Source organism: Nyctereutes procyonoides, unplaced genomic scaffold, assembly GCF_905146905.1.
Source record: "Nyctereutes procyonoides isolate TBG_1078 unplaced genomic scaffold, NYPRO_anot_genome, whole genome shotgun sequence".
Taxonomy (NCBI): Eukaryota; Metazoa; Chordata; class Mammalia; order Carnivora; family Canidae; genus Nyctereutes; species Nyctereutes procyonoides.
Window position 1 is genome coordinate 18,995,244 of NW_026575160.1, and position 13,421 is coordinate 19,008,664.

General features: G+C 39.2%; 1 protein-coding gene across 3 annotated transcripts in view; it reads left to right on the forward strand.

The window, feature by feature from the left end:
- Nucleotides 1-13,421, forward strand: part of BBS9 (Bardet-Biedl syndrome 9) — a 430,791-nt gene that overhangs the window by 15,177 nt on the left and 402,193 nt on the right. The window contains exons 2-3 of one of the 3 annotated variants that reach the window (XM_055314823.1): nucleotides 3,519-3,639; nucleotides 12,708-12,858. In XM_055314823.1, the coding sequence (XP_055170798.1) occupies nucleotides 3,528-3,639; nucleotides 12,708-12,858 (263 nt within the window). In that variant the 5' untranslated portion in view covers nucleotides 3,519-3,527. The remainder of the gene's footprint in view (nucleotides 1-3,518; nucleotides 3,640-12,707; nucleotides 12,859-13,421) is intronic. The other 2 variants (XM_055314824.1, XM_055314825.1) reach the window with 2 other exon arrangements.

The following is a 13,421-nucleotide window of genomic DNA, read 5'->3' on the forward strand; positions in this document are numbered from 1 at the left end:
TCACCTCATCTCTCCTGCCCACCTCCCCTTCCACTACCCCTTGTTTGTTTCCCAGAGTTAGGAGTCTCTCATGTTTTGTCACCCTCTCTAATTTTTCCCACTCATTTTCTCTCCTTTCCCCTATAATGTAGTTCACTATTTTTTATATTCCCTGTATGAGTGAAACCATATAATGATTGTCCTCCTCTGACTGACTTATTTCAACTCAGTATAATACCCTCCAGTTCCGTCCATGTTGAAGCATATGGTGGGTATTCGTCATTTCTAATGGCTGAGTAATATTCCACTGTATATATAGACCACGTCTTTATCTATTCATCTTTCGATGGACACCAAGGCTCCTTCCACAGTTTGGCTATTGTGGACATTGTGGCTATAAACATTGGGATGCAGGTGTCTCGGTCTTCCACTGCATCTGTATCTTTGGAGTAAATCACAAGTAGTGTAATTGCTGGGTTGTAGGGCAGTTCTATTTTTAACTCTTTGAGGAACCTCCACACAGCTTTCTGGAGCGGCTGTACCAGTTCACATTCCCACCAACAGGGCAAGAGGGTTCCCCTTTCTCTATATCCTCTCCAACATTTGTTGTTTCTTGTCTTGTTAATTTTCACCATTCTCATTGGTGTGAGGTGGGATCTCATTGTGGTTTTTTTTTTTAAAGATTTTTATTTATTTATTCATAGAGACAGAGAGAGAGAGAGAGAGTGGCAGAGACACAGGCAGAGGGAGAAGCAGGCATCATACAGAGAGCCTGACGTGGGACTCGATCCAGGGTCTCCAGGATCACGCCCTGGGCTGCAGGTGGCACTAAACCGCTGCGCCACCGGGGCTGCCCTCATTGTGGTTTTGATTTGTTTTTCCCTGATGGCAAGTGATGCAGAGCATTTTCTCATGTGCTTGTTGGCCATGTGCATGTCCTCTTTGGTGAAATTTCTGTTCATGTCTTTTGCCCATTTCATGATTGTTTGTTTCTTTACTGTTGAGTTTAATAAGTTCTTTATAGATCTTGGATACTAGCCCTTTATCTGATATGTCATTTGCAAATATCTTCTCCCATTCTGTAGGTTGTCTTTTAGTTTTGTTGACTTTTCTTTTGCTGTGCAGAAGCTTTTTATCTTGATGAAGTCTCAATAGTTCATTTTTGCTTTTGTTTCCCTTGCCTTCAGAGATGTATCTTGCAAGAAGTTGCTGTGGCCAAGGTCAAAAAGGGTGTTGCCTGTGTTCTCTAGGATTTTGATGGATTCTTGTCTCACATTTAGATCTTTAATCCGTTTTGAGTTTATCTTTGTGTCTGGTGTAAGAGAATGGTCTAGTTTCGTTCTTTTGCACGTAGCTGTTCAATTTTCCCAGCACCATTTATTAAAAGAGACTGTCCTTTTTCCAGTGGATATTCTTTCTTCCTTTGTCGAATATTAGTTGACCATAGAGTTGAGGGTCCATTTCTGGGTTCTCTATTCTGTTTCATTGATCTGTATGTCTTTAGTCAAATTCACACTGACCTCCTCCAGAGTCTGCACTTTTTGCCACCACATGATTCTCAATTAACTTCTTGGCCAACTTAATGAAAGCAGGTTGTCTTGCCTTCTGTGATTAGCCTATCTGGAAGGCTTTAAGAAGCAGATTGTTTTACATTTTTTTAAGTGTGTAGTTGATCCTCATTATTTGCAGATTCTGTATTTGTGAATTTACCTGTTTGCTAAGATTTATTTGTAATACCCAAATCAATAGTCATGGTGCTTTTGGGTCATTCATGGTCATGCATGGAGTGGCAAAAATTTTGAGTCACTTGACGCACATGTTCTCAGCAGGTATCAACCACAGTAACTTTTTGCCTTCTTATTTCAGTTCTTACACTACAAACGAATAACCTTTTTATGATCTACTTCGTGCCATGTTTTCCACAAATCTGTGGTTTGGATTAATTTGTTTGTTTTGATTTTTGTTACTTAAAAAGGTCCCCAAATGTAGTGCTGAAGAGCTATCTAATGTTCCTAAATGTGAGAACGTTGCTGTATACCTTATAGAAGTATCAGATAAGCTTCCTTCAAGTATGAGTTATAGTATTGTTGACTCCTGAACTGAATGTTAGTGAATCAACAATTTATTAAATAAAGTATCTTTAGACAAAGACACACAAAATGCAAAATGAGGTATTGATTGTTTCATGAAAATATTGTGACTAGGGGCTCACAGGAGCCTTTCTATTTCCCCTAGGAGCAGTAGTTCAGTATTTGCTAATTCAGTGTTTGCTCCAACCTTATAGAATGGGATGTCTTTTTTTTTTTTTTTTAAATAGATTTTATGTATTTGAGAGAGAGCAGGAGTGAGAGATCACAGAGGGAGAAGAGGGAGAAACAGACTTGCTGCTGAGCAGGGAGCCCGATGCAGGTCTGGATCCCAGTACCCTGAGATCATGACCTGAGCTGAAGGCAGACACTTAAATGACTGAGTTACCCAGGAGTCCCTAGAATGGAATGTCTTTGAATAAGGAAATTTGAGTGCATTTCCTAACTATTATTTAAATCAGTGTAACATGCAGGAAAGGCTCATTTATGTTGGGTATATGCACCTTCATAGAATCCCAGGGTATGTGATGTTTGTGTATAATTCAAGAGGTCCAGTGGGCCTTCACATTTACCATTATCAGTAACTCAGTGGTACATCTGGCTGGTATATCCTCATTCTAGAGAGGAATCAAAGCAGAGAGCAATTTTATGGGTTATCGGAATCATAAATGCACCTACACTCAGTTTTCCTAGTTCTTTTTTGGTATGAATTTCCCTCATCTATTTTGCCTTTATGCAGTTATAATGGGGAAAGCGTGTGAATGCTTTTTGAGTACCTATAATGTACCAGTTCTAGTGTTAGTCATTTGATCTCATTTGCTCTTCTTAGCAATTCATTGTGACAAGGGATGCTATTGTCTTTCCAATGACCAAAATGAAGGAAAATTAGGTATTTTGCTAAGGAATTATATACTAACTAGTGCTGTTAGAATTTGAATCTTGATCCTTTAAAGAATATTTTTTTTGTTATTTTGTGTTATTGTTTACCAAATGTACCAGAAGAGAGAATTGGCCCATAATTTATGCATAATTTTTCAGACTGTCCAATGGCATTGCAAAATGTCTATTTATGTTTTCAGCTGTTTGGATTTGGTTTGGATTTGTGGTTTCACATATTTCTGCAAAACATAAAAATATTAAAGGGACCCCTGGGTGGCTCAGTGGTTGAGCGTCTGCCTTCTGTCCAGGGCATGATTCTGGAGTTCCGGAATTGAGTCCCACATTGGGCTTCCTGCATGGAGCCTGCTTCTCTCTCTGCTTGTGTCTCTGCCTCTCTCTCTTTCTCTGTGTCTTTCATGAATAAGTTAATAAAATCTTTAAAAAAAATTTAACTTTAAAATTCAGAAATGTTTCTCTTAACATTGTTCATGTTTAATTTACTATGCCTTAAGAGATAATTCATAAATGGTGTGAGGTAGATTTTTACTATAAATAAATGCTTTCTTTTTATAGTGAACGAAAATGTCTTTATTTAAAGCCCGTGATTGGTGGTCTACTGTTCTGGGAGAGAAAGAAGAATTTGATCAAGGCTGTTTGTGTTTGGCTGATGTTGACAATACTGGAAATGGACAAGGTAAGCAATTTATGACCATGCATCTTGGAGCAAAGCTTTACAGACATAAAATAAAAATATCTTCATTTGTTAAAGTGTACTTATATACTTAAAGTGTATTTATAGAACTTAAGTGAACTGTCATAAATATGCCCTAATTTTGAAGGTAGTTTTCCTTATAATACTTAGGTAGCATAGTTTTTCTGTTTTGCAGTTTTCTGGTTTGTGTTGATTCTGTCATATGATTTGGAACTGGAAAAATATAACAAGGCAACATATAATTTGTTTTCATTTGTTGCAAAGTTTGTTTTCATTTTTTTGCAAAATGAAGTAGGGCTACTAAAATATTTTTAACTTTGAAGGTTTCAAGGAAAATTATATTTTTAAAATATTTTGAATCTGAAAGCCATTAATCCGAGAATGGAAAAATTATTCCAGCCCTATTTGTTGGTAGAAAACAATTATTAAATCATTATTTTCATTCTCATATTATGATAATGGAAACAACATTCTGTCTTATTCTTAAATCATTTGCTCCTCTTTGCATCTTCATATTTTTTGAAGTGGTCTCTAAAACATTTTAGTTCTGTATCATTGCTATTTGAAACTTGTACTTGTTTTTGATTATTTGTAATCATGAGCTTTTTCTTTTCTTTTTTGTAATCCAGATAGTCATTGGCCTCTTAAAAAGAAAACTTAAGGGCAGCCCCACTGGCACAGCGGTTTAGCGCTGTCTGCAGCCCAGGGTGTGATCCTGGAGACCCGGAGTTGAGTCCCTGTCAGGCTCCTGCATGGAGCCTGCTTCTCCCTCTGCCTGTGTCTCTGCCTCTCTCCTCTCTCTCTATCTCTGTGTCTCTATGAATAACTAAATAAAATCTTTTTTAAAAAAAAGGAAAACTTAAAAAAATTTTATTTAAAGATTTTTTTAAAATTTTTTATTTATTTATGATAGTCACACAGAGAGAGAGAGGCAGAGACATAGGCAGAGGGAGAAGCAGGCTCCATGCACTGGGAGCCTGATGTGGGATTCGATCCCGGGTCTCCAGGATCACGCCCTGGGCCAAAGGCAGGCGCTAAACCGCTGCGCCACCCAGGGATCCCTTTATTTAAAGATTTTATTTATTTATTCATGAGAGACACACAGAGAGGGGGCAGAGACACAGGCAGAGGGAGAAGCAGGCTCCATGCAGGGAGCATGATATGGGACTCAATCCTGGGACTCCAGGATCACGCCCTGGGCCGAAGGCAGGCGCTAAACTGCTGAGCCACCCAGGGATCCCAAAAGAAAACTTAAAATCATTCTTTCATTAATGTCTATAAATATTGTCCCCTTATATTTTCTTTATTTTATTTTTCTTGTGTATAACAAAAACACTAGAATCTTGGGGGCAAGGTAAAAAGTAGAATCTTGGGGGTAAAAAAATTATATTGGCAAAAAAAAATAAAAAAAAATATATTGGCAAAGAAGAATGGGAGGTACTAACCTATAGTGAGCACCTATGTTGTTTCTAAGGAAAATCTGGGCCCTGCCCTTCCACTGATAGGAGATGAGAAGGTCTACTCAGAGGGTGTCCTAAAAGGTTCCTCAAAGATTATCAACCTTGTCTCCTGCCTCTTTGTTAAAACTTAGGATTCCTTTATTACTTGGCAACACAGAATACTCAGACTACAAAAATATATGCCAAAGAGAACAATTTCAAATCCATTTCTGCCCAAACTAGTTGGAAACCATCCTGTCTAAATGGCTTACTGTTCACTTACATTTCTGTTAGAACTCTTCACTGAGGTGCCAGCTGTGGGTTACCAGTTAACCAGTTTGCTTCCTCCCAATATGAGACCAGTTGTGAGAAGCTTCCTCTATTTTCCTTTTTTTTTTTTTAAGATTTTATTTATTTATTCATAGACACACAGAGAGAGAGGGGCAGAGACACAGAGGGAGAAGCAGGCTCCACGCAGGGAGTCTGACGTGGGACTCGATCCTCGGTCTCCAGGATCACACCCCAGGCTGCAGACAGCGCCAAACTGCTGCACCACCGGGGCTGCCCGCTTCCTCTATTTTCCCAAGGATACTATACAAAAATCATTTCATGTGTGTCCCACATAGAAAAAAAATCACCTATCATTATTTCTCAAAGTTTGGACCACCAACATCATCATATTCTGGGGTGATTATTACATATGAAGATTTTCTATCTCAGATATATAAGCTCCTATAAAGTCATATTTCCTGGAAGCAGGTGGATTGGAAGGGGGCTTAGGTATCTGCATTTTTGACAAGCTCCAAAGTTGAATGGTGATACACCACGGTTTAAGAATAATTCTCATTGATTTTATAGAATGGAAGGTAAATGGGAGCATTTTGGGACATGCTTTATTTGAGATAGGGATGTCTAGTAGGCAGAATAGAGGTAGTGTTTTCTATTTTTTTAGAGAGAGAGTGCATATGGAGTGGGAGGGGCAGGGAGAGAAGGAGAGAGTCTTAAGCAGGCTCTGTGCCTAATGCAGAGCCCGACATGGGGTTCTGTTTCATGACCCTGAACTCTTGACTTGAGCCAAAATCAAGAGTCAGACACTTAACTGACTGAGCCATCCAGGCCCCAGTGGTATTGATTTTGAAGTGAGTCATATGCTGCTTGTATTTGAAGCCCTGAGAATGTGTGAACATGCACAGGGAAAATAGGTGGACTAAGAGGGAAAGAACTTTAGACTATAACCTGAAGAAGCATTAAAGGGGGAGGTTTGGGAAGGGTAGTCAGTAATAAATTCTGAGAAGAGCAGGCAAAGAGGCAGGAGAACCAGTTGGGCTGGTACCCAACTTTAGTAATATAAAGACTGAAGTTTCTATGCTGTTTAGCAACAGGTTGTTCATTAGTATCCTCAATGACAGTGGATGAATGGGCACAATGGTAACAAAATCTAGATTTGCAGTGAGTGAAGGAATGGGAGGTGGGGAAGACTGAGTGTTTATGGCCCTTTAATAAACTTAACTGTGAAGAGAAGAAGGGGGGATGATGACTAGGGGCAATGTAGGGTGAAGAGAAATGGGAACAATTCAATGTATAGCATAGAAGATATAATAAAGCAGGGTTGGAGTGCTTGACTTGCTTGGTTGGTGGAGCATGCTACTCTTGCTCCCAGGGTTGTAGATTCAAGCCCCTTGTGGGGTGTAGAGATTATTTAAAAATAAAATCTTAAAAAACATAGAGCAGGGATTCAGAGAAGACAGAGATGGGATCAGGTGTGCAGATGGAAGGTGTGAGAACTTTTTTTTCCCCAAAGCAGAAGGCAAGAGGGTAAGAATGGCTACAGATGAAGAGAAATTTGCAGGTCAAGTTGAGTCAATAATGACCTCTACTTTCTTTGGAGTGATCAGAGAGTGAAAAGATGGTATTAAGTGTCTTGAAATCATTTTAGGCAAAACCAACTTGATACATAGAAGGATTCTTTATTAATTTTAAGATCCCAGTTGGAATTAGACACCATGCATTTAAAGTGGTACTTATTTTCCTGTTCTTTCCTGTCTCTCTCTCTCTCTTTTTTAAAGATTTTATTTATTTATTTGTTTGAGACATAGAGAGAGAGAGGCAGAGACGCAGGCAGAGGGAGAAGCAGCTCCATGCAGGGAGCCCGATGTGGGTCTCCAGGATCAGACCCTCTGCTGAAGGTGGCTCTAAACTGCTGAACCACCCGGGCTGCCCTTTCCTGTTCTTCTCAATTCAAGATTCAGATTTGTGGGAGAGAGAGTGAGAGTGGGGGTGAGTGGGAGAGTCTGAGTGGTCCAGTTTAGATTCCATGCCAACTTGTGGCCTGGAGTGAGAGTTTACTACAAGAATTCTGAGTAGAAAATACATAAAGCTGACTGAGAAATAGCTACTATGTTTATCTTTTACTCAGCATTTATACCTCACATGGGGCAACTGTCCCTTGTACAACTGCACAAGCATGTGTTCTTACCCATCTATAGTGGGAGAGAAAAGAGTGTGCACCTACTGCTTCAGAGCCAGAGGGAGCCCTGGCTCTGCAAGTCCAGGATCTTCAGGTGACACTGCTTTTTCCTTTGTCATTTAGTCATGATCATGTTCCAATAATCTGTTGCTTCTGGACTAAGTGGTATGTACAATCTGTGTTCAAAGTTACATAGTTGAGGAAGAGAAGGAAAAATTTAGAAATTAAGATGGAGGAGTAGAAAAAATTGTAACTTAAAGAAGTCATATTGGGGGGATACCTTCTGTTTTTTTTTTTTTAAGATTTTATTTATTTATTCATGACAGACACAGAGAGAGAAAGAGGCAGAGACACAGGCAGAGGGAGAAGCAGGCTCCATGCAGGGAGCCCAACGTGGGACTCGTCCCGGGTCTCCAGGATCACACCCTGGGCTGAAGGTGGCGCTAAACCGCTGAACCACCGGGGCTGCCCTGATACCTTCTGTTTTATATCTGGTCACTGGGCTGTGTAACTATGCTACTTACTTTTTTTTTTTTTTTCTTTGATTAGGGTTCTTGATCTTGAGTGGAGATAGAGGGACCAGAGAATTGGTCTAGGCCTTTATTCCTGAGGAACCTAGAATATTAGTGCTTGGCTAAAGAGATTATAGTAGTTTCTTTCTTTCTCTTTCTTTCTTTCTTTCTTTCTTTCTTTCTTTCTTTCTTTCTTTCTTTCTTTCTTTTTTTTTTTTTTGATTTCATTTATTTATTCATGAGACAGAGAAAGAGAGGCAGAGACACAGACAGAGAAAGAGAGGCAGAGACACAGACAGAAAGAGAGGCAGAGACACAGACAGAGGGAGAAACAGGCTTCATGCAGGGAGCCCAATGTGGGACTCGATCCTGGGTCTCTAGGATCAGGCTCTGGGTCGAAAGTAGCACTAAACCGCTGAGCCACCTGGGCTGCCCAGGACTATAGTAGTTTCATTTACTACTGATCCAGACAGTTATAGGGAAGAGTTAGAGATTCCTTGGTTTCACTCCTATTTCTTTCAACCTCATTTGACTCTTATGAAATGATGATGAGGTAGTCCTGGTTTCTGCAGATTGGATTGTGGCAGTACATTTAAAGATATATGCCTATTCCTGTCCAGTGAAAGCAAACTATTTGTTGGTCTCTGTATTAGGAAGGAAAAAATAAATTATTAAGATCTAGAACTGTATTCAAGCAAATGGGTTGTATTAGTTGACTCCAAGAAAGACAAGATGTGGGATAATAGAAGAATTTGGGGTTACCCTTTAAGTTATACTGATCAATGCTAACTCTGTAAGACCCATTAAACTTCAATATTGACAGATTTGGTTATTAAACAGGGATGTGGTAAGGATCACCACATATGCATATTGAAGCTTTTTAGCATCGAATTTTGAAAAGTACCCCAAATCAGGTCTCGCAGCGGTATGTGGGTAATTGGGCAGGCTCCATGCCCAGGATGGAGCCCAACATGGGGCTTGAACTCACGACCGGGAGATCAAGACCTGAGCTGAGACCAAGAGCTGGATGCTTAACCAGCTGAACCGGCCCAGTGTCCCTGGTCATGGTATTGATACTGATTTTCTCTGTTGGGGAGATAGAGTTCCATTAGCTTCCATATAGCTCTCCCCATATAATATTCCTCATGTACATGTTAGGGAACCAAAAGGATGTTCGACCATTTTCTGTGAAAATACATTTCCTTTCAACTCTCAGAAACTGGGTGAGAAATCATGGGCTGGGTTTTCTTTCCTACTGGGTGAACGAAATAAAAAATTTAGAGCAACAGTAGTGTATATCTAGACTTCCAGAATTAGTAACTCAGAGTCAATATTCAGAATTCTCACAAGGTTTGGGTATTTCCCTTTCCTTAGTGCACCTAGAAAAATGACTGTTGATCCTGTAGGGAAGGATCTAAGGAAAATTTATATTGGGTATGTGTGGTGTTACAGCAACATCTGTACGTTATGTAGTCTTTAATCAAGGGGTTCTGAGTCTAAATTGACTTCAGTGTGGAAATGGATGAGATGCCATGACTGTCTATGTGGTGGCTTGAATTAGTCTTCTTTTTCATTGACCTGGAATATTTTTGGTTATAGATTTCAAAAAAGGCTTGAGTTTGATAAACACATTATAGGACCTTCTTACAATTGAGTACTACTCAGTAATAAAAAAATAAATAAAACACTGAGACAAAAAATAGTCTTAATGAGTTGCCTGATAATTTTATTCCTGAGGATCCCATTAATCATAGCTTGAAATCTGTGAGAATTAGGCTGTTACCTGAGATCTGGTAACTATAAAAGTCCTGCTATTTTAATACTTGTACATACACATTTAGATTCTAGGGGTTAAATTGTTGCCATGTGGACTTCATCATCCTGGCTTCATTTTATCTCTGAAGATAGGGCTGCGTTGAAGTTGAATCTTGGTTATTTATTTGTTTTTAAGCTTTTTTTTAAAAAAAGGTTTTATTTATTTATTCATGAGAGACACAGAGAAACACACATACACACACAGAGGCAGAAACACAGGCAGAGGGAGAGGCAGGCTCCCCACGATGAGCATGATGCAGGACTCGGTCCCAGGACTCCAGAATCACGACCTGAGCCAAAGGCAGATGCTCAACCAGTGAGCCACCCAGGCATAATAAGTCTTGGTTATTCAGTGAGTGAAATAGGGATTAGGGCGTGGGATGCATAGGAAATTCAGTGGGGAGTGTTTTAGAAAAGTTTGGAGGTTTATGTATATCCAAACCTTCTAGACTTTGCCAGTAATCTCATTATATAACATTGTAATCCCATTCTTTGTGACGAATGTCTTTACTTTTATGTAAGAAATCTGGAGAGACTGTGAACTCATTTGTTACTGTAATTTAAAACCTACAGAATCAGTCCCTGAATTAGATTTTTAGTAGTTAAGCCTCACTGATGTAAGAAGAAAGAAATTCTTTCTGCAGAGTCCCAAGGACCCTGAGTTTTATTCTTTACCCTGAGATGGGAATTTTATGGTTTAAACCTATCCTTCTCTTATTTTGAATTACCCGATGCCCTTAGGAAAGCCATCTTATTATATGGTTTGGCATTCCTCCTTCCTGTTCAGTTGGTCTGGGGCAGCAGCTGTCCAGTCCACCAGAGTGTCACCTGTAGTGGGCACAGAGTCCCAGATACTCTGGGGGTATTAACATGATTAACCATTCTGTCACTGTGTACGATGTTATTTAACCCTGCCTAGAGTGTTACTGCTTTGTGTCCCAACTCAGCTCAAGAACCAGTTTCCAAATATCCTTGCAGGAATTGGTACCTACAGTTTATTTTTTGTTGCCAATTTCTTTATGAATTTTTTGGTCACAAGTTACAGGAAACAACTATGATAAATATAAATAAAAGAGGGATTGGAGCGAGAGTGACATAGATCTCCCAAATGCAGGAAGAGTTGAATTGACCAAGCCTCAGTGGAGGATGGGAAGAGCATGGCTCCAGAGATGGTATAGAACTGCGGGGGGCTGCCATTAGTTCATCTGGCAGCAGATTCCTGATGTCTCTATTCAGAGTTTAAATTCCCAGGATAGTACCTCTCTCATAGGGTTATTATGAGGATTTAATAAGTTAGTACATAAAAGTTACATAGACCATTGCTTGGCACGTGATAAACTCTCAGTGAATAAGTATGTGCTTTTAGGAAGTTTGAAAAAAGTCAACATTCTATACCAATACAACAATTTCAAAACTGACACTTAAAGTATTAGTTTTTTAGGACTGTCATAAAAAAGTACCACAAACTGTGTGGCTTAAAGCAACAGAAATTTATTCTTTGACAGTTTTTAGAGGCTTAGAAGTCCAAAATCAAGGTGTTGACAGGCCTATCCTACCCCTGAAACCTCTATGATCCCTATTTGCCTCTTCCAGCTTCTGGCAGTCCCAGGCATTCTTTGGTTTATGGATGTATCACTCCAATCTCTGCCTCCATTACTACATGATCATCTTCTCCTTGCATGTCTTCATTTTGCATTCTCCCTCTTGCCGCATCCCCACCATACTTTCTTTCTTTTTTTTTAAGGCTTTATTTTATTTTTAAAAAGATTTTATTTATTCATGAGAGACACAACACACACACACACACACACACACACACACACACACACACACAGAGGCCTGAGACATAGGCAGAGGAAGAAGCAGGCTCCTTGCAGGGAGCCCGATGTGGGACTCGATCCTGGAACTCTGGGATCATGCCCTGAGCTAAAGGCAGATGCTCAACTGCTGAGCCACCCAGGGGTCCCTATTTATTTATTTTAGAGAGAGGGTGGGAGGCAGAGAGAGAGAGAGTGAGCATGTGCACAGAGAGGAGGGACAGAGGGAGAGGTAGAGAAAGTCTCAAGTGGACTCTACACTGAGTATGGAGCCTGACGCAAGGATGGAACCTATTACCCTGAGATCATGACTTGAGCTGAAACCAAGAGTTGTCAACCGGCTGCACCACCCAGGTGCCCTCCTACTTTCTCTACTTATAAGAGAGGCTTATTGGACATCTAATTGAATGTGACCTCAACTTGCTTACATCTGTGAAGACCCTGTTTTCAAATAAAGTCAGGGGCATCGGGGGTTAGGATTTCAACATATCTTTTTGAGGGACATACAATTCAACCCACAACACCTATCTTACCATTTCCCCATCTTGCGTCCAAGTACAGACATTATTAATCAGAGCATTTTATCTAGTGAGGCCTCAGAATTATTTTTAATACGATGATCTTGATAGCTATAGAGTTGACACTCTACAATGAAATCAGTTTACAATCTTATACTAACTAGTCGTTTGTAAAAGGATTTGCTTTGACTGAATTAAATTAGAACTACTGACACCAAAGGAAGGCTTAGGAAAAATACATAATGTGTTAGTATGCTTGAATATTGAGCATATAAAAAAAGTTGTTTTTGAAAAGCTATGTTATTAAAATAAATTCATTTTATTTATATCATATGCTGGCAGATTGGCCTTTATATATGGAACAAGACTCAATTCTTTTTATTTTTAAGTTTCTCTTTTAGACATTAGAAAGTTTATTTCCAAAGAAAGTTTGTTGCTAATATTTGTTTCTTCTTATGTCTTTTATAAACATCTCTCTACAGATAAAATAATTGTGGGTAGCTTTATGGGATACCTAAGAATCTTTAACCCCCATCCTGTAAAAACAGGAGATGGAGCTCAAGCTGAAGATTTGCTTCTAGAAGTACATCTACAAGATCCAATATTGCAAGTGGAAGTAGGGAAGTTTGTTTCGTAAGTACAGCTCACTAATTCTGATATTTTATCTTATTTGGAGTATGTCATTCCTTGACTGTTGTCATTTTTATGGATTCTTTTTTTCTTTTCTTTTTAATTAATTAAATTAATGTAAATTAATTACATTTGCTTATTTAAGTTCGATTTGCCAACATATAGTATAATACCCAGTGATCATCCCATCAAGTGCCCTTCTCAGTGCTATTTTTATGGATTCTTAAACGAAAAAAAGATTATCCATGAGTGAAATATATTTTTTGGATATTGTTACCTGGGTATTCCCCCCCTTTTTTTAAAAAAGATTTTTAATTTATTCATGAGAGACAGAGAGAGAGGCAAAGACATAGGCAGAGGGAGAAGCAGGAGAGAGGGAGAATCCTTGGACCCTGGGATCATGACCTGAGCCTAAGGCAGCACTTAACCACTGAGCCACCCAGATGCCCCCTGGGTGTTCCCATGTACTGAACATTTTTTATATGGAAACCTGCACATTTAAGAGAATAATTTAGGACTTTTTTTTTATTTATTTATGATAGTCACACACACAGAGAGAGAGAGAG